This window comes from Zerene cesonia, chromosome 10, assembly GCF_012273895.1.
Source record: "Zerene cesonia ecotype Mississippi chromosome 10, Zerene_cesonia_1.1, whole genome shotgun sequence".
In the NCBI taxonomy this organism is placed as follows: Eukaryota; Metazoa; Arthropoda; class Insecta; order Lepidoptera; family Pieridae; genus Zerene; species Zerene cesonia.
The window spans coordinates 3,053,201-3,071,278 of record NC_052111.1 but is presented as its reverse complement, the minus strand read 5'-3'; the positions used below and the strand labels follow the sequence as shown (position 1 = coordinate 3,071,278).

At 30.2% G+C, this 18,078-nt stretch overlaps 5 protein-coding genes and 1 long non-coding RNA gene across 6 annotated transcripts in view; 4 read left to right on the top strand and 2 right to left on the bottom strand.

Annotated features, from left to right (window-relative positions):
- Nucleotides 1-2,141, bottom strand: part of LOC119829807 (ras GTPase-activating-like protein IQGAP1) — an 11,637-nt gene extending 9,496 nt beyond the window's left edge. The window contains exons 1-5 of the mRNA XM_038352526.1: nucleotides 2,024-2,141; nucleotides 1,544-1,769; nucleotides 1,157-1,410; nucleotides 680-757; nucleotides 348-510 (exon numbers count right to left, since the gene is read on the bottom strand). Coding sequence (XP_038208454.1) covers nucleotides 348-510; nucleotides 680-757; nucleotides 1,157-1,410; nucleotides 1,544-1,589 — 541 coding nt within the window. The 5' untranslated portion in view covers nucleotides 1,590-1,769; nucleotides 2,024-2,141. The remainder of the gene's footprint in view (nucleotides 1-347; nucleotides 511-679; nucleotides 758-1,156; nucleotides 1,411-1,543; nucleotides 1,770-2,023) is intronic.
- Nucleotides 2,142-2,509: 368 nt separating this feature from the next.
- LOC119829349 lies at nucleotides 2,510-4,238 on the top strand. The gene is made up of 3 exons (XM_038351818.1): nucleotides 2,510-2,820; nucleotides 3,517-3,764; nucleotides 4,213-4,238. The coding sequence occupies exons 1-3, from the start codon at nucleotides 2,510-2,512 to the stop codon at nucleotides 4,236-4,238; spliced, it is 585 nt and encodes a 194-aa protein (XP_038207746.1).
- Nucleotides 4,239-4,377: 139 nt separating this feature from the next.
- Nucleotides 4,378-9,602, top strand: LOC119829673 (GPI ethanolamine phosphate transferase 1). Its single transcript, XM_038352292.1, has 12 exons — nucleotides 4,378-4,853; nucleotides 4,924-5,382; nucleotides 5,455-5,585; nucleotides 5,680-5,885; nucleotides 5,982-6,483; nucleotides 6,576-6,751; nucleotides 6,847-7,034; nucleotides 7,184-7,407; nucleotides 7,645-7,838; nucleotides 7,913-8,017; nucleotides 8,757-8,948; nucleotides 9,351-9,602. The coding sequence occupies exons 1-12, from the start codon at nucleotides 4,657-4,659 to the stop codon at nucleotides 9,594-9,596; spliced, it is 2,820 nt and encodes a 939-aa protein (XP_038208220.1). The 5' UTR covers nucleotides 4,378-4,656; the 3' UTR covers nucleotides 9,597-9,602.
- A 1,533-nt stretch (nucleotides 9,603-11,135) lies between these two features.
- On the top strand, nucleotides 11,136-12,572 carry LOC119829739 (methyltransferase-like 26). Its single transcript, XM_038352392.1, has 3 exons — nucleotides 11,136-11,195; nucleotides 11,353-11,558; nucleotides 11,631-12,572. The coding sequence occupies exons 2-3, from the start codon at nucleotides 11,512-11,514 to the stop codon at nucleotides 12,268-12,270; spliced, it is 687 nt and encodes a 228-aa protein (XP_038208320.1). The 5' UTR covers nucleotides 11,136-11,195; nucleotides 11,353-11,511; the 3' UTR covers nucleotides 12,271-12,572.
- A 787-nt stretch (nucleotides 12,573-13,359) lies between these two features.
- On the top strand, nucleotides 13,360-14,877 carry LOC119829479 (protein ANTAGONIST OF LIKE HETEROCHROMATIN PROTEIN 1-like). Its single transcript, XM_038352001.1, has 3 exons — nucleotides 13,360-13,409; nucleotides 13,484-13,891; nucleotides 13,998-14,877. Exons 2-3 carry the CDS (start codon nucleotides 13,595-13,597, stop codon nucleotides 14,871-14,873), a joined length of 1,173 nt encoding a protein of 390 aa, XP_038207929.1. The 5' UTR covers nucleotides 13,360-13,409; nucleotides 13,484-13,594; the 3' UTR covers nucleotides 14,874-14,877.
- A 996-nt stretch (nucleotides 14,878-15,873) lies between these two features.
- LOC119829539 lies at nucleotides 15,874-17,887 on the bottom strand. Its single transcript, XR_005287810.1, has 2 exons — nucleotides 17,678-17,887; nucleotides 15,874-17,548 (listed from the first exon to the last, which is right to left on the bottom strand). It is a non-coding gene; the product is annotated as an uncharacterized LOC119829539 (long non-coding RNA).
- Between the last annotated feature and the right edge of the window lie 191 nt (nucleotides 17,888-18,078).

The following is an 18,078-nucleotide window of genomic DNA, read 5'->3' as shown; positions in this document are numbered from 1 at the left end:
CAAGTAGGGACTTTCATACACCACACAAGACACATTAGCATGCTACTATTAATTTCACACTGGTTTTCTGTGGGGGTGTGGTACTTCTCCGGGTGCGTGCTGGCCCAATTCATGGCAAAGCATGCTTAACTCCCACATATTATCTTATCAATTGATGTAATATAGGAAGTGGTTTTTTTTATAATCAGTGAGCTTCATCCCTGGCTATGAATATTATATTTTTTAACTGTATATGCAGTATTAGATTTCATAAAAATCGGTTCATGACTCTTTTCAGCATTATGATATTCCTAAATAGTCTCGGATTACAACCTTACTTATATTATATGGATATAAAAATTTAAAATATGTTAAGTCATTCTTACCTGTGAAAACAGCTTTTCCAAAGACATCATGAATTATAGGTGCTTTTCCTAGTTTAAATAAATGGGAACTTAATGCATGGATGCAGTAAATTACTCTTGGCATATTCTTATTGTCATAAATATCTGTCGTTTCTGGTTGGAAGGTCTGATACAAAAGATAAAAAACAAACAAAAATTATGCCTTAAGTCTATATTTCACCAATAATAATAAATTAAATAGTAATCATTAATTTCAATTTGAAACATTTATTTTATTACTAGATTTCTACGTCTATTTACTGTGAATGGAAACAATAGAAAAAAGCAATAGTCACCACAGGTAATTCAGTTTTCTTCAATACTTGTAGAAATTTATTTATATTATCAGTATGTTTAAACTGTAGACCCATAGCCTGAAATAAACAAGTATTTTCTTTATTTTCTAAAGAGGTTAAGTATTATTTGTGTATTCTATTATAGAATAAGATAATGTTTTATAATTTTCCTGACCAAAGGCTATATATGGTGGCCATTTACAATTGGGACGAGAGAACTGCACAGGTGAAGTATTGTAGGTGTAAAGCACTTTTCCAGAATCAAAACTGGTTTAGAAATTTTTGTAATTAAATTAAAAAGAAATATTTCAAACACTAAAAAATAAGGCAGTCAAGAGAAAATAAAGGATTCAATTAATATGATCTAGTAAATACAATAGTAGTAAACATATAGTATATCTAGTAAATACAATTGTTAATGATAACATTGATTTGTTACTTCAAAAACGTATTTAGTAGTGTAATTTAATTTGGTACCTTGTAACGATGTTGATCAATGTCGTATATTTTGTTCCAAGGAAGTAAGTCAGGAGCAATAAAATGGCCCAACTTAGCCAGGTAAACGCCATTCCGTAAGCATTCCTCAAATTCAACAACTGGAGGTAACGACTCTTTTAAACAAGCTTCCATCCATGTTTTGGCTTCTTCCAAACGACAAAGATACTCATATGCAATGGTTCTTTGCCGAATAACATCCATTTCTTGTGCTGTTTTGCGAACCTCCGTATCGCCTGCAAATATTATAAATTTTAGAACATTTTAATACTGACTGATATTCCACCACATTAAAATCAAGTATTGAAAAACATCGACTTCAATTTATATTAAGTAGATATAGATTTAATACGATATTTCAAAACTTACCATCATCAATTTTTCCAATAAGTGTCTCATTTATATCCTTTCCCATGACTTATAATTTATTATATCGACATAAGACACACCAAACTTGCGCATTCGTCTTTATATCAATCATTTAAATAAAAATAGTTAAAACTTATAATGTACGCAATGCCTGCAATCTGCATAAAAATATTTGTATTTCCAGGGCGGTTACAAAACCACAGATTACACAAAACATGGTAGGATCCTAAAAAGACAACACAATACATTATTGTCATATCCGTATCTGTATTTACGACGGAACTGTCTATTCGACATACAACAAACTGCATAATATTGTTATTTTTAATATGCTGAAAAATTTATATGGGTAATTGATACAAAAATAAACATAAATTAAGCGTAAGATCGGAACTTTTCAAAGAAAGTAAAAAAAATATATATTGCAAAAATTCATACAATAAGCTATTGATATTTTTATATAATGCATTGGTACAATACCTTTAAGAAGGTTTATACCCAGGTATAATATAAAACATAAAACAACGAAAGTCATTTGACAATATTAGGCAAAGTTCAGATGGTTGCGTGCACGTAAAGACGAACGCGTGTCAAACGCGTTCATCTTTACGTGCACAGAGTAAGTATGTAATATCTTACTCGCGTATAGAAGAAAACTTCGTTTAAACCAACGCACATCTATAATTTGATCATAAATCGCGCTCGAGGGGAATGAGCTACCGCATAATACTTACTCTATGGCTACTTGCTACCGCTTGTCGTCTGAATTCTGAACTCTGCTCGCGCATTTACGCGCATCAACGCATGACCATTTGGACTGAGCCTTAACGATATTAAAACTTATTGTATTAGTTTCATAAACAACCAGAAATATTTGAGATATTTGATAAGGTATTTTGATCTTTGCATCTTTTATCCTTTTTATAAATAGTTAGCTGGTACAACGCAAAATAATTATATTAAGCTATGGAAGAGGAGAGTATTGATTTATCTAGAAAAGAGTCTCCGTTTAATCCGATTTGTAAATGTTTTTTGGAACCTGCAATTTCTGAGGAAGGAATAAAAATTTCATTTCGTAAAGAACAGGTTCTTAACACCGTAGTAAGAACCGAAACATATCTCCGTGAGCGCCGAATTCCAGAACTTATTCGTTTTCTTCTCACCAAATTAATATCTCAGGCTCCTTCCAAACCAATCGCTTTTCTTGAAAAGTTGATTGATGAGTGCATGCTCTTTCGAGCAGGACATGGATCGGCTCCAGTTTTATATGAATCGAGGTAAAATACTTCATATCTGTATTTTTTTCATCGCGGAGAATGCATTGACACATATAAGATAATATTAACGTAATTAAGAATTAACAATACACAATGATTGGATAGAATCGCTAATTATCACTATTAGAACACATCATCGTAAAACAAACCATGTATGCATGCATAATCAGTTTGCCTACCTGTTTAAGATAAACTAAAAATCGACTCTACGAATAATAATTAGTATTATGTACGACTCAGACTGTGATTTACAGAAAATACATCCTGTGTTTTTTTTACTAAATAAATCAAAACGAGACCAAAAGAGAGTCCTAAATTTTTTATCATTTAAAATACTGGCTTTCATTCATCACTTTGAAAACCATCTTATTCTAAAACGACGTAGGCGTGACATGTCGTTTTATTTATATGAAAGAATACAATTTTTCCTATGTTAGTTAAGATAAAAAAAAAAACTTACTGTAACTGAGCGGGGTATTTGAAACCCCCAAAACTACCTGCGTGCCTACATGATCGTTGAAGAATACATTCAATGATACATGAAGTGTTCCCTTACGTAACATTAAATTTTTTGCAAGAACACGACAAATTATGTGATAATAATTCCTCAAGGTGTCTGAAATTAGTGTAATAACTATGTGTCTTAGAATAACTAGCATTGAAATTTTTTTTTCATCCATGTTGTTTTAATTGCAGACACTTAGAAGCGGTAATTAAAAGCTTTGATCCATGTCAACGAGGATGGTTAAGCACAGGTCAAGTTCGCAGACTTTATACTACTTTAGGATTAGTTCCTGAAGAATTTTTAGAAGAAAGAGTGCCAGTCGACATCATTTTCAAAAGCGTAAAAAGTTGCCAAGAGAAAGAGTTATATGATTTACTTGTTGCTGGAACAAACTCGGACAATAACAGCGATTATTTGAAATCTGATGAAGTCTGCATCAGTAATAAAGTTCCTTTGGAAGATTATTTCTTGTTTATTTTTTTAGCGTTTTGGCTCGAGTCAGCGTTAATACAAATATTAATTTTAACTGATTTTAAAACACGATTCGTACATTATATTACGTTTAATGTTTATCTTGATTATCAAAGAACAAGTACTGCGTAGACTATATTATAACAGAGACAAACTATTCTCTGTTTACTTATATACTGTGTGTACTTGTATACTGGTCTGCGTTCCGTTTTATATAGTAACAAAGAGTAGTACAATAATACGGGTAAATAGTAACCAGTATAATAGTGGGTCCAAATTATATGAATGTCGAAACTTCGCCTCGTTGTGAACACAGTAAAAGCAAACCGTTGAAAAATTTAAAGCCAGTCATCGAGATGTAATGGTATACTTTTTATTGGACATTTCAATTTGTGATACTATGATTGTTCCATCAGTGCACAGTATTACGAACAAAGAGTAGTATGATACTACGAGTGATGAATTTTGCCTAAGAATCAGCTTCACACATCTTAACAGTGGTCGCAATGTATAACGGAACATACCCTACTTGTCATTATGGATTGTCATTATTTGTCAAGTATTAATTTCAATTGTAAATTGTCATCACCGACACCAATCATTGGAATTTAAAATCGATTTTGAGAAGATTGACCTTTGAAGAGTACAAAGCAGCTGATACTATAAATGAAATACACATTTTAAATATAATTAATTCATATGAAAACTGTTATAACAATGTCTAATAAGTTAAATTAAAAGTATTTTATCCCATATTTTTAATACCTCTTGATAGTAAATAATCCTTTTGAAAATATTGATATGAAATACTTGGTAGTGCTTTTGATTGGTTAAATGATTTAGGGCAAAATTCTGACAATATGTTTTTTATTGGCATTTTCATTCACATTGTATTTTTATTCTCAATTTTTGATATATACTTTAAGTCACCTATTGTAAACAATGTACCTTCTTATCAACCGAGACACGAGCCACTTTCTGATAGGCTTGTCCTTTTTGTAGTAGATGGTCTTAGAGCAGAATCATTCTTGAATTATACAACTATGCCATACTTAAGGTGAGAGTAACATTGTGGATCAAAATATATTGTATAATTGTGTGTTCAACATATTATTTACTACTTTTAGATCAATAGGTAACTCATATGGACGTTGGGGTATTTCTAACACCCGTGTACCCACAGAAACTCGTCCAGGACATGTTGCAATAATTGCTGGCTTTTATGAAGACCCATCAGCTGTTGCCAAAGGATGGAAAGAGAATCCTGTAGATTTTGATTCCTTATTTAATCAAAGTTCCTATACTTGGTGCTGGGGTGCATATGATATTGTTGATATATTTACCAAAGATAAAAAATTAGAAGACCATATTTTTGTAAAGAAATTTGACCCATATGATCAATCATTTAGCTCTGATAAAAATACTACATTGCTAGATAAATGGGTATTTGATGATGTAAAGAACTTCTTACAAAAAGCAAAACATGACAATGACTTGATGCAAAAATTGCATAGTAAGAAAATTATTTTTTTTTTGCATTTATTAGGCACTGACACATCTGGCCATACTCATAAACCTAAAACACCGTAAGTGATTTACTTTTTAAGTGTACAGAAGTAAACAAATTAAGTGAATATAGATTCATCTTAAATTTTTAGAAACTTTTTAACAACGCTTAGAAATGTTGATGATGGTATAAAAGAAATGGAACATCTGATTAGAAGTTTCTACAATGATGATGGAAAGACAACATTCCTTATGACTGCAGATCATGGAATGACTGACTGGGGTATGTTTTAAAATTAAAAGCAAACAAAAAATTGTTTCTATATTTATAGTTTGGTAGTGTAATAATGTTCATAGTCAATTAATTTTTTTTTCAGGTTCACATGGTACTGGATATGAGCATGAAACAAAAACTCCATATGTTCTTTGGGGAGCTGGTGTTCAACTAATTCAAGATGAAGAAAAACATGTTGATGCTGAAACAAATTTCATGGTTCAGGAACATAGATTTGATTTAAATCAAGCAGATTTAACACCTCTGATGGCCTCATTTCTATCCATACCTGTACCTGTAAATTCTGTTGTATGTAATGTTTTAATTTCCTATATAGTCCTTATACATGTTAGTAAATAGAGGAGATATTAAGAGTAAATTTTGGGCATTATTTCCTTTTTTTAGGGACAATTGAAATTAAATCTACTTGATTCTTCATTGGCAAATAAAGCAAATGCATTATACAGTAATAGTAGACAACTGCTAGCACAATACAATACAAAGAGACTTGATGTTGAGGCTAGAGCCATTTCTATTTTATATAGACCATATGAACCATTAGATGGTAAAAAAGTGGAAGAAATAATAAGGTTCACAGAAATGTTGCTAGACCATGGTGACTATGAGAAACTGATAATGTTTAGTGAAGAGATTATGGATTTGAGCCTAGCTGGTCTTATATACTATCATAACTACTATCAGAAGCCACTCTTAGCAACAATTACAATCTCCTTTATGGGTTGGATAGTGTATTTATTACGCACACTGATGGAACAATCCATAGTATCACAAATTGATGTGTCCAACAAAAAATATCATGCTAAAAGTAATTTATATAAAAAGGCTGATAAAATTATTTTGTTTATATCATCGTTTTGGGGTGTACTTTGTAGTTATTTAATTTATGGTAAGTTGTTGCAGTAGTATTTATGAATAAGTTATTTATTTATTAAATTTATATGCTTAGACTTTTCAATAATGTAACTGTTTTAATTCCAGCACAAGATTTGCCAGCTCAGTACTATGTTTACTTCTTGCTACCAATAGTGCTCTGGTTATATGCTTTATCACCAGTAAAGCTTTGGATATTGACTTTTAAGATGTTATACCGTAGGCGGGGCTTCACCTTATTGATAATTGAAGTTTTGTGTTACACATTTGGTTCAATTGCTATTGTAAGTCACACATCATTTTTAAAATTTTTAAAATTAACAAATGGTTAATTGATGCATGGTTTCAACATATAAAACTATAATGGTTTGATTTTTAGGGATATTCATTCACATATAGATGGATGCTCAGTATACCATTGCTTGGCATGAGTTTATGGCCTATGTTTGCACCATCAAAGCGAAATGTAAACACTTTACTGTTTCTCTCATGGCCATTGGGGTGCTTGATATTAAGTGTTTTTTCAATTTCACCAGTTATTGGGAAGGATGTTTTTATTGAATTAGTGTAAGTGTATTTGTTAAATATTTAATTTCTTGTGTTTAGTATTAATTAACAGAGTAAATAATAATTTAAAAATTTGTTCCAGGTAAAGAATTTATTATGAGGTACAAATTATGTTAAACAATGATATATATTGATAATATTTGTTTCAGATATCTTGGTGGTTTTATATGGCTCCTGGTTATGATATATTGTGTATGGTTTATATTAAGTCCTAATTGTGAAGATAAAAACAACTTGAGAGATGTAATTCTTTGTATAGTACACATGGTTATTCTTACTATTACATTACAAATAATATTTGTGCAGTCAAAGAAATTTGATGGTGGTGTGCCAATTTCACAAGTATTGCAAAATATTTGTTGGTTAATTACTGGTAAGCATTCTATAAAAACCTTTGTTTTGAAAATTCAATTATGTAACGTAATTTCATTTGCATTTTAAAATAATTTATATTAAAACAACATTTATTTTTGTGCTATTATAGAATAAATCTACACTTATTTACATTAGGATAGACAGAATTATTCATTTCTTAATCTTGTTGAATTAATGAACACGAAACTTTTTGCAAAAATTTATTGGTAACGTAACCAATATAATCCTTTTTCAGCTCTTTTGCCAGTGTTGCCCCTTTTGTATAGCAAGAGATTGAACAATCGTATTCTCGGCATTAACTCTTCAACAATTATTTTTTATTTATTATTATCTGTGGCGCACGAGGGACTTTTTATTGTTGCGTTGATATTTAATATTACTTGTTGGATGTACATTGAATTTAAACTTCTTGACATAGGCAACAAAGAGGTAATAATTATTATTGTTATTTAAACATGAAATTTGCATTACCTTAACATAACATTATTATTTTTTTTATTTAGGTTACGGATTATTATTTTAATTCGGAAGAACCGCCGATGGATAAGCATATTGCATCTTTCGAAAGGAGCATAAGCAGCCATGACTTTAGGAGAGCTTTCTTTTTTGTATCCTTTTAAACTTCTGTGTAATCGGTGTTGAAGGCAGACAAGACATTAAAGGCTACCTTTTTGGAATTCGGAAGCATGTATTACGTTATGTCTGCTGTTCAATTAAAGTCGTTTAATATTTGTCATGCTTATGCATTACAAAATATAGCCGTTAGTATTATAGGTATCATCTTAAATATAATCTTTTTCTATTTTTTATTATTATTTTATCTTTAATTATAAACACATCAAAATATGAAAGGTATGGATTCGAATTTGGAAATCTAAAGATCGTTAACGCGTTATTCTAAAATGTTGTGTCTATGTATACAGAATAGGATAAAGTATACCAAAACTGCATAAAGTGGATTATGAAGAATCCATATTCATATCCATATAAGGTATTCTTGGTCAAATCAATGCCACGACAAATGATTTGGGAGAAATGGAATCAGTGGAGGTAGAATTTTTTACGATAGCCCATCGGGATTTCACATTGACGATAAGAATGAGACCTGTGTTCACTGCAAAGCCCCAGTCGTGGTCGAATAGCGTTTGGGCCACAACTCGCGTTTCGCTATATGCTCTTTGTGATTGTCGCAACGCGTCGTGAACGTTTGTATTTTAACGTCTTTTTAATGTGACCATAATGCGTTGTGAGCTAAATTAGCAATGTTGGTATTTAAATTTTACATATATGTGTGCATATGCTTCACATTAGTTCCGTTTCGTTTTGTAAATCCTTATCGTATCACAGATTTTATACATCGTGCTATCCTACTTTGGTACGGGCAATATAGATTCATTGAATTCTTATGAAGTGCGATGGGTCCTCTGCTTTACGACCTCATATAAGCCGTTTCTCATAATGGCTTTGATAATAATGAAAACTCTGTCAACACAACTAAGTATTGCCTGTTGTTTTCGAGCCATCCAAAATCTAACAAAGGTATGTATATTCGGCTTTGGATATTCATGTTTTATTTTTACCTACATAGTCGTTTCGAATCCACTTGGGTAGACACTTTTTTTATTTTATCTTTATATTTAAAACTAACAAGAACCACAAACCAAAAGGCAATAAAATATTTGCCTGTAGCTAAAAAAGACTTGCATTTATGAAGGTATAGAATCTGCGTCGTTTTGGGTACGTCGTTTAAAAGCCCCCGGCACAATATGCTTTGCTAAACATCATAAAATCTATATATTTTATTTCGTCTATTTGTATGGAGAAACTCAATAATTACTTGCTTTAACGATTAATAATTTTTTCTAAACTAAAGCAGAAGCAAAGAAATGTGGATCGCAAAGTATAAATTAATTAAACTGGCATTAATATGTTATGTTTCAGGCTCCAATGGGATATGTTCATGTCATAGTTCTCATTTATTCAAATATAATGGGTTTGCAATTGTTGTACCATGTTACAAATACTGGCAGTTGGCTGGAGATAGGAACATCAATATCACAATATGTCATAGTACAAATTCTTACATTAATAATTGTTCTTATTAATCAATTAGCTAAAATATTGACTGACGTCGATGCTGCTGAATTATTTATTAAACTATTTAAAAATAGAAAGAAATATGTATAGAATAAATTATATTATTCATTAACAAAGAAAAAATATTGTTTTCATTTCTACCTTCAAATAATTAAAAAACCTTAATAATTTATTTGTGTCACAGTTACTACATATAACTGAAGAGTCTTCTCCCTACGGAATTTCTTCCACGTTCATGGCAGTAGGGAATATGCATGCACGGAATATGTATTTTTTACTTGTAGTTTACAACGCTTTATGCTATAGAATAATTTTAGGCGCCGAACTTATTAATATAAAAAATAATTCTAAAAAGCCCCAACGAACAGTCAATTTAAAAGCTTGTAATTTTGGTGCGCTTGATGTGACGTCACAGTTGATGACAAAAAAAAAGGTAGTAAGTTATAGAAAAGTCGAGAAAATATTTGGAAAATTTGAAACCTTCATTAGTTATACACCTGTTTCTATTTTCGTTAGTATATCGTTATGTACTCACCCTCTCCCTGTAGAACAATGAAGGAGCCGATATATAGATATTATATGGTAATACTTTCACGTTGTATAATATTACATATAAAATGAATGAGTTAGTTGTTCCTGAAATAACTGAATAATATGCTATATAAAAATATTGCTAATATATTATTGTGTTTTCGATGATTTGAACCTTTCCCACACGTGGGAACTTATTATTAAGAATTTAAAACCTCATGTCATACATACCAAAAGACTACAAGAAACTGTCAACCAATACTGCCAACTTCCGGAAAAATACTTAACATACGGTGGTACTACAACTACCTCCACCGAAGGTAGTTCACAAATAACGATTTTTGTATGACCTTCAAGACATGTAATCTTAGTCTTCTCGTGACCACGCTAACTGTAAAGTGTTCGAAACGTCGGGTTAACTAAAAAAATGGGTTAGTTAATAATGTAAAGAATTCTTTCTTTCCAATTATTTAAAAACTAGTTTATGCCCGCGGCTCCGTGTTAAATTCGTTGTAGGTTAATAGATGTTATTAAACATTTCCTTTTAAAAACCTTTCTTCTTAAATCACTCTGTCTATAAAAAATAACCCCATCAAAACCGTTGCGTCGTTTTAAAGATTTAATAAGCATACAGTGTGTAATGATATTAATTAAAAAATGATATATGTATAATAATATAATCAGTTACTAGAAAATATCAGCCTCCAGCGGTACATGAACACCTGTCGCTAATTCACCAGTGTGTTGACTAAAATGTTTGTTTTTCGAAATTTTGGCGTTAGGTGTCTATAGGGTAATAATGACGTCGTTGGTTTAAATTGTCTCATAGGCTATTTAGAATTTATGAATAAAACCGTAAACATATTCTATCTTTGTATTTTCTTGTGCTTAAACATTAGTATTTTCTTGTTTAATAACAGTCGGGTTAATAATATAATAAATAATTTTTTCAAGCATTTAAAATCCGTATAAAAGTTTTTGATATTTTACCTTCTTTTATCCTGCCCTTATTCTTTAGTTCATGTTTACCTTTGTAGTGACTTCTTTCGTGGCGATTCCGATTGACAGTTGATCTCAGATGTGTCAAGTTACTCAAGTGTCAACGTACAACGGGATTCGGGATTGGGTAACTCTGATAGCAGATAGGTGCTCATTTGGGTATTTGAGAATTTTCTAGCTTAGATATTTACGAACAATAATGGAATAATTAGGTCTATTACGGTTTATATAAATACGAAGTTTATTCATTATTAAACATTTCAGAATTCGGTGGTTGTGTGGTTTAATTTTTGTTATAAAATATATTTACTTCCAGAACTTGTACAAAAGCTCAATTCTTGTAAGTTCATAGAACAGTTTAGACTTACCGAACTAAATACTATACATTATTTAGTACTGATATTCATAAATCAACGAACCAAACATTTTACTCAAACAATTTCTAAGGCCCTTTTTTCGGGCATTATCAAGGCCAATGTCTAAAAGTAGGGATTTTGCAGGAAACGTTCAACAAATAGATGGGTAAGTGTATTAAATTTAAAATGTATAGAATATTTACTGGAACCTTTTTAATTGTTATTTGTTTTTCCACAGATATAATGGAGAAAAATTGATATACCCAGCTGCTTCACGAAATAAAGAACCAATATTGCAAGTTCTCAAAAGATTTATTCTTTGTGATGTTGATGAAATTGAAAATGAAAGTCCATTGTTCCTTGAAATAGCATCAGGATCTGGCCAGCATGTAGCTCACTTTGCTCCCAATTTTCCAGGTGTCAAATTCCAACCAAGTGAAGTTGATATGAATTTATTTGGAAGTATTTCATATTATGCTAATAACTGTCATACAAATAATGTATTGCAACCTATATTATTAGATGTACGGAATAAGTTTTCAAAGTATGGTTTTGAAGAGAACACAATTGATTATATGTATAGTGCTAATTTGATCCATATCAGCCCTTACGATTGTACGATAGGGTTATTCCAAAATGCAGGCTCATATTTAAAATCTGAAGCCCTCATGATTACTTATGGACCTTACAGTAAAGATGGTGTCATAACACCACAAAGTAACATTGATTTCAATTCCTCTCTTAAGGCTAGAAATCCATCATGGGGATTGAGAGATATAAGTGATCTCATCAAATTAGGAGAAGATAATAATTTATCACTTATAGACACTGTAGAGATGCCTTCAAATAATTATACATTAATTTGGAAAAAGGATTAGTGCTAACATTACATAAATTAGTGATTACATTACATGTATAACCAAATAAAAATATTTACAATACAGTGACATAAATAGTAGAGTACATGAGTACAAAGTATACCATAGCTATGTATTATACCAATTTTGTGATATATATTTAAACTCTTAGCATTACACTTTGTACATTGCAATGTGAAAAATTTTATGGTGCTTTTGTATATTATCATTTTTATACAATTATTGCATTTCCTGTTGGTACAGATCTGCTTTGTAACCTACTCATATTTTAATTAAAAGTAAAAATAAGTTGGTATAAATTATTTTATTTCTTTTATTTGTTACTATTTTCAATTATTAATATATGAAATGGTCAAAACAGATTTCATATATTTGATGTTATGAAAATGTGTGAAAGAAAGAAACGTAACATACTAGCTGCGCCCCGCGGTTTCACCCGCGCAAGTCCGTATCCCGAAGGAATATCGGGATAAAAAGTTGCCTATATGTTATTCCAGTTGTCCAGCTGTCTGTCTAACAAATTTCATTGCAATTGGTTCAGTAGTTTTTGCGTGAAAGAGCAACAAACATACACACATCCTTACAAACTTTCGCAATTATAATATTAGTAGGATTAAGGCATTCAGTCATATTCTATGCAAAAATTGTTTTTTTATTTATAATTACATAATAACACAAATTTTCACTCTCAAGTTAGTTCCCCTTACTAGATATATATTTACATATCTTAGAATAATAAATTTTGATTAAATTATATGTTCGACCACTCTTGATGTTTATTTGATCATAAAAATAATTATAAAAATAAAAATTATTAAATTTTTATTTTTATAATTATTATATAATTGATTTTTTTTTCCCTCAAAGTCTATACTTTTCGCGTAATTTATTCTTTTATGTGGTAAGGGGTGGATAATTGTTTAATTAATTAATTATAAATAAAAGACGAAAAAACTAATTTTACATTCGAATAATAGCGAACAAACAATTTGAAAAGCTTAAATAAAAAAGCGGGGATACCTTCAATGAACCTGTATTCAGTTAGGAGTTAGGACGACAAATATGTACTATATAGTGACAATGACAGTGTCATTTGACTTAAGATTTGAATTCAGATTTAGAAGAAACATTCGTAATTCGTAAGTTTGTAATTCGTTAATCCATATTGTTATACAACTCTTTGCGTTAATCGTTAACTGATAACTCATTACAGATAACTGCGGTGCACGGTTAAACGCATGCCGGGATTTGGTAAAGTTGTCATATTTCAATTATCCAGCGATAGTATATTTCATGTTTGAAATTTTAAGACAAAATAATAATAATGGCTTTTGATAAAGAGTTCATTATGGAACTATTCTTAGAAGATAATGTATCATCTGTAAATAGAGTAATTATTGCGGCTGCTAATGTTATAAAGGAAGACCATGAAAATATTACACGCATTAATGATATCGTAAGAAATGAATGCGCTATTCAAGTAAAACAGCATGATAACAACACATTGTACAGGGACACTCAAATCACTTATGAGGATAATAAATTTTATGAAAATATTGTTGTAAATTATACCGATGAAGACTATGCTGCTAAATTTATGATGAAGAAGTCGACAGTTCAGGTACAGACTACACTCACAATCATTTTCAAAGTTGATGGTTTCATGTTATGGTTATTTTTGTTGTAGTCGTAGTATTTAATGTTTATATTTTAATTTGTATTTTCAGGCTCTTATTAACCATCTTAAAGATTACATAAAACCAGGGGCATGCATAATTCCATTGGATAAAAAAGTGCATATTTTCCTTTGGTTACTCACAAGTGATTCTTCATTTAATGATGTGGCTAAGTTATTTAGTTTACATAAATCTTCGGTCAGTTATATTTTTCACGAAATTGCCACACTATTATCGGAACAAAGATATCATTTTATTAATTGGCCGTCTCTGGAAGAACAGCATGTAACAAGAATTAAAGTGAACAGTAGATATGGCTTTCCTAACTGTGTTGGTTTTATTGATGCCTGTCGATTAAAAGTTGGGTCTAAACTGAATAGGAAAAATAAGCCAGAAATTATTTTATTGCAAGCTGTTTGTGATGAAACATTAATGTTTTTTGATATCCACATAGGAGAGATAGGCAATACACATAAAAGTAGGGTTTATAAGGACAGTCAATTAGCTCATGAACTAAAAAATTTCATTGATTTTGATAATCATATACTGGGCAACTCTGAGTATAAGCTGAAAAAAAATTTAATTACCCCCTTTACTAGTGATGAAGTGTTGACAAGTGAAGAGATGAAATTTAATGAAATCCATTGGAAAACTTGCACCTATATTGGTCATGCTTTTGAACTGCTTAAAGAAAGATTTAAAAAGTTAAATCATATTGATATTAATAAAGCTGAATCCATTAAGACATTGATTTGTGCAGCTTGCATTTTACATAATTTTGTTTTACTTCATGAAGGGAGCTCCTATATGAAAGAAGAAGCAGTAATCAATGATGATGGGGTCACTATTGATCCAAGTATAGTTAAAACTGCACTAGAGAAGCGACAGTTTCTTTGTAATTATATAAATTATATAGATGATTCTTAAAAATTCAATAATTTTGGTATTTTTTTTCTACTCAGGAGCTTATTTTTAGTAGTGTATAAAGCAATCCAGGGAAATAATTAACTTTCAAAATGATTATACCTGATACTCATTTAAGTGCTACAATTGCAAAAATTGAATATGTTTGTGCTGAAAATCTACTGATTTTGACTAATTTTGATCATTTTTTGTGAGGAAAGCAAGAAGAATAAGGTTCAAATTTTCTTTGCTTTTTTGTAAAATTATAAATGTCATGTTCTTATACTGTCAGATGAGTTGAGTATTTTTCTATAAAAAATGCAAAAAAAAAGAAAGCAATTCTTGGAGAACATGTAGACAAATAACATTTATTTTCCATACCTTGTAATCACTAAAACTTAAAAAACACTCATTTATCTCCAGCTAACCTTAAAATAAATCAAATTTTTATTATCCAAAAAATATTTTTAATATATTTTGGGTATACATACAAATAATACACTAGTTTAACTTGATAAGAAGTCTTAGGTTGTTATAATGTATTAACTGTGTATTATAATTTGATCTCTAGCCATCTTAGATAAAGCATTAAGTCTTAAACACCTCCAACTTTTATTTTATAAAGCCTAAACGTTATTATTTTTTCGAATTTTGTTTTTCATAATAGTTACACATATTTTAATAGGTATCTATACAAAAATCCCATAAGTCTGTCCACCTGTTTCAGAGATTTAGCAATTGGTCTCTCAATGGCTGCCATTTTCCCGACTTTCTCGAAGTCTTCAGTAGTTTTAAAATTGGAGACAAGACGACGTACGTAAAACATTGGAGACACGTAGGCGTAATTACATAATTAATATTTGCCAATAAGTTTGAAAAATTCGAAATGTTTCCAATGAAAGAACACACCTTAAACTGCTAGCAACCATATTTTATGAAGGGGTTTTCAGTTATCCATTACGTCAACCAAAAACGATGTAAAACGAAGGGCACCGTCAGAAAGTAGTAAATGAAATTAATAATGCTTTTTTTTAATTCATTTATTTAATACAAAGAATATAAATAATACATATTCTTGGAGTACACAGTCATTTTAATTGAAATGTATAAAATGCGTGTATGTTTTAACATGTATGATTTTACAATGATACCATGCCACACATTGATAAAAAAATCTAAATTATTTTTAAGGGTGCCCTAATAGTAAACTAACACTTTATATCTAAAATAATAAAAAAAAAACTTTAAAATATCAATAAACAGAAATAAATTCTGTTAATTAAATAACCTTTGAGTCACGGTGGGAATACTTATTAATTTTTATAGATCTCTGATTTCTCAGGTGGTACAATTAGCCTTTCTTTTCATTAGTATCAAAATATTGTTAACTTGTTCTTTTTATACAATTATAAATATTTGAATTTATTCATTACTTTAATGAATCAAAATCGAAACCATACTCTTAGTAGGTTTGAATCGACACAATAATGTTAAGCTATAAAAATTTAAGTGCTATGCGTAAGGGAAGAATGGAGAAAACATATATGGACTATCGGGAATTCTTAAAAGCTTCGCAAACTTTAAAACATGTATTAACAGATGATTAAACATATTCTATTCATTTTATGCTTCCTAAATTACATTAGGCACTAGATTGGCAACCTACAAGGCACTATGCACTTAGCACAGCAATTTTAATCTAGAGTAACAACAACAATCTTTAATTTTTTTATGTAATCAATTGTTTTACTTCATTTTAATTACATGTTTTATTTGCTTATAGCTTGTTTCGCTCATTTTTTTGCCGAAACATTAAAAATAAATTTCGCTAGATATGAGACTTACGATTACTTTTTCCTAAGTATTATTTCGATTTTTGATATTTGAACTAATTTCCTATGTATATGAAATCCACTATTTCGCTATATATTAGCATTATATACATATTTATATTTACAGAGCGGCGTAGCGAAATTATATATCTACGTAAATGTGGAATGTATTAGCTGTTATAATAGCTTTACCGATTTACAATGGACACGGTTGTTAATACTGAAAAGATTATATTCTTTACTATGGTTACATTTATATGCATCATAAAATATTTTAATTTTTACTTTCGTAGTCCAATTTTTGATAATTTATACAAATTTCACAAACTTAGATGTTCTCGTAGATGAAATATTTAATGGATTTAAATTAACACACATAAATGCACGTAGGTATTTACGATTGCAGTTTCTTTGTATTTTAAAACTAGTATGTCAATATTTAAACTATGTAAACTGTACAACAATATAAAATATATTTTTATTATTTACATGAGAAAGAGTCACTTTCACGTTCACAACGATCAATGCAAACTACACTTGCTGATCTCACCGATTGGCTCGGAAGACTTGGCACACGCGATACAATGTCATAATTCATACTATCACTTTGAAATAGTTCCATACACTGTCTTTTCGGGTATATTTCATATGTAAGTCTTTTTAACTTTTTGTAAAGTGCCGCATTTTAGATCCTTGTCGAGAGATTCCGTAGAATTGCGAAGATCGAGAGCACGCTCCTTACCAAGTTCAATGTGCAAATTATCTTGTTTTGCGAGTGGGCATACGTTCGCTACCATATTCACATTTTTGGATCTAGGTGGCATATATCCAGAATTCACATTCAACGGAGTTTCCAAAGGACTTAATCTGAAAAAAATAAAAATATATAAAATGTTATAATAATATATAAAATATATAAATTATATACATGTAGTTCATAATTTTTAAGAAATTTGATTAAAATGGATTTAAATGAATAATAGAATTGAAAATTACCTGTTTAAATGATTGTGTTGTTCATTGAATGGTGAGGTATCGGTAAAAAATGGGTGACGAAATCGCCGAGAAAATAGGTATCCGATTACAAAGCCAACCATTAATGTAACTAAGCATGACGCTACTACAGCAGTAAGAAGCGCTTGTGCGCTATAAATATTGCCATCTGCAGCTTCCACTGTTAATAAATCTATAAACAAATAATAAATACGGTTATAGTATTGGATTAGACAAGTTTTTTGGCTAACTACAATCGCGTGGTCACGATATTCAATACCTGCATGGTTTTAATAATAAGGCTGTATGCAATAAGTAATCTTAGATGTTCATGGGTCTACTTGGTATACAAAATCGACCACTGTTACACTATGTTCAATATGAACAATACGTTGCATAGTATA

What these genes read in the sequence shown, in the direction of transcription:
- LOC119829349 (XM_038351818.1), top strand. Translation starts at nt 2,510, where the DNA reads ATGGAAGAGGAGAGTATTGATTTATCTAGAAAAGAGTCTCCGTTTAAT. An exon ending in CCAGTTTTATATGAATCGAG is followed by an intron (nt 2,821 to 3,516) that starts GTAAAATACTTC and finishes TTTTAATTGCAG; the next exon opens with ACACTTAGAAGCGGTAATTA. An exon ending in ATCTGATGAAGTCTGCATCA is followed by an intron (nt 3,765 to 4,212) that starts GTAATAAAGTTC and finishes TTGTTCCATCAG; the next exon opens with TGCACAGTATTACGAACAAA.
- LOC119829673 (XM_038352292.1), top strand. Translation starts at nt 4,657, where the DNA reads ATGTTTTTTATTGGCATTTTCATTCACATTGTATTTTTATTCTCAATT. An exon ending in TTGTAGTTATTTAATTTATG is followed by an intron (nt 6,484 to 6,575) that starts GTAAGTTGTTGC and finishes TTTTAATTCCAG; the next exon opens with CACAAGATTTGCCAGCTCAG. An exon ending in TATTTGTTGGTTAATTACTG is followed by an intron (nt 7,408 to 7,644) that starts GTAAGCATTCTA and finishes ATCCTTTTTCAG; the next exon opens with CTCTTTTGCCAGTGTTGCCC.
- LOC119829739 (XM_038352392.1), top strand. Translation starts at nt 11,512, where the DNA reads ATGTCTAAAAGTAGGGATTTTGCAGGAAACGTTCAACAAATAGATGG. An exon ending in AACGTTCAACAAATAGATGG is followed by an intron (nt 11,559 to 11,630) that starts GTAAGTGTATTA and finishes GTTTTTCCACAG; the next exon opens with ATATAATGGAGAAAAATTGA.
- LOC119829479 (XM_038352001.1), top strand. Translation starts at nt 13,595, where the DNA reads ATGGCTTTTGATAAAGAGTTCATTATGGAACTATTCTTAGAAGATAAT. An exon ending in TGAAGAAGTCGACAGTTCAG is followed by an intron (nt 13,892 to 13,997) that starts GTACAGACTACA and finishes TTGTATTTTCAG; the next exon opens with GCTCTTATTAACCATCTTAA.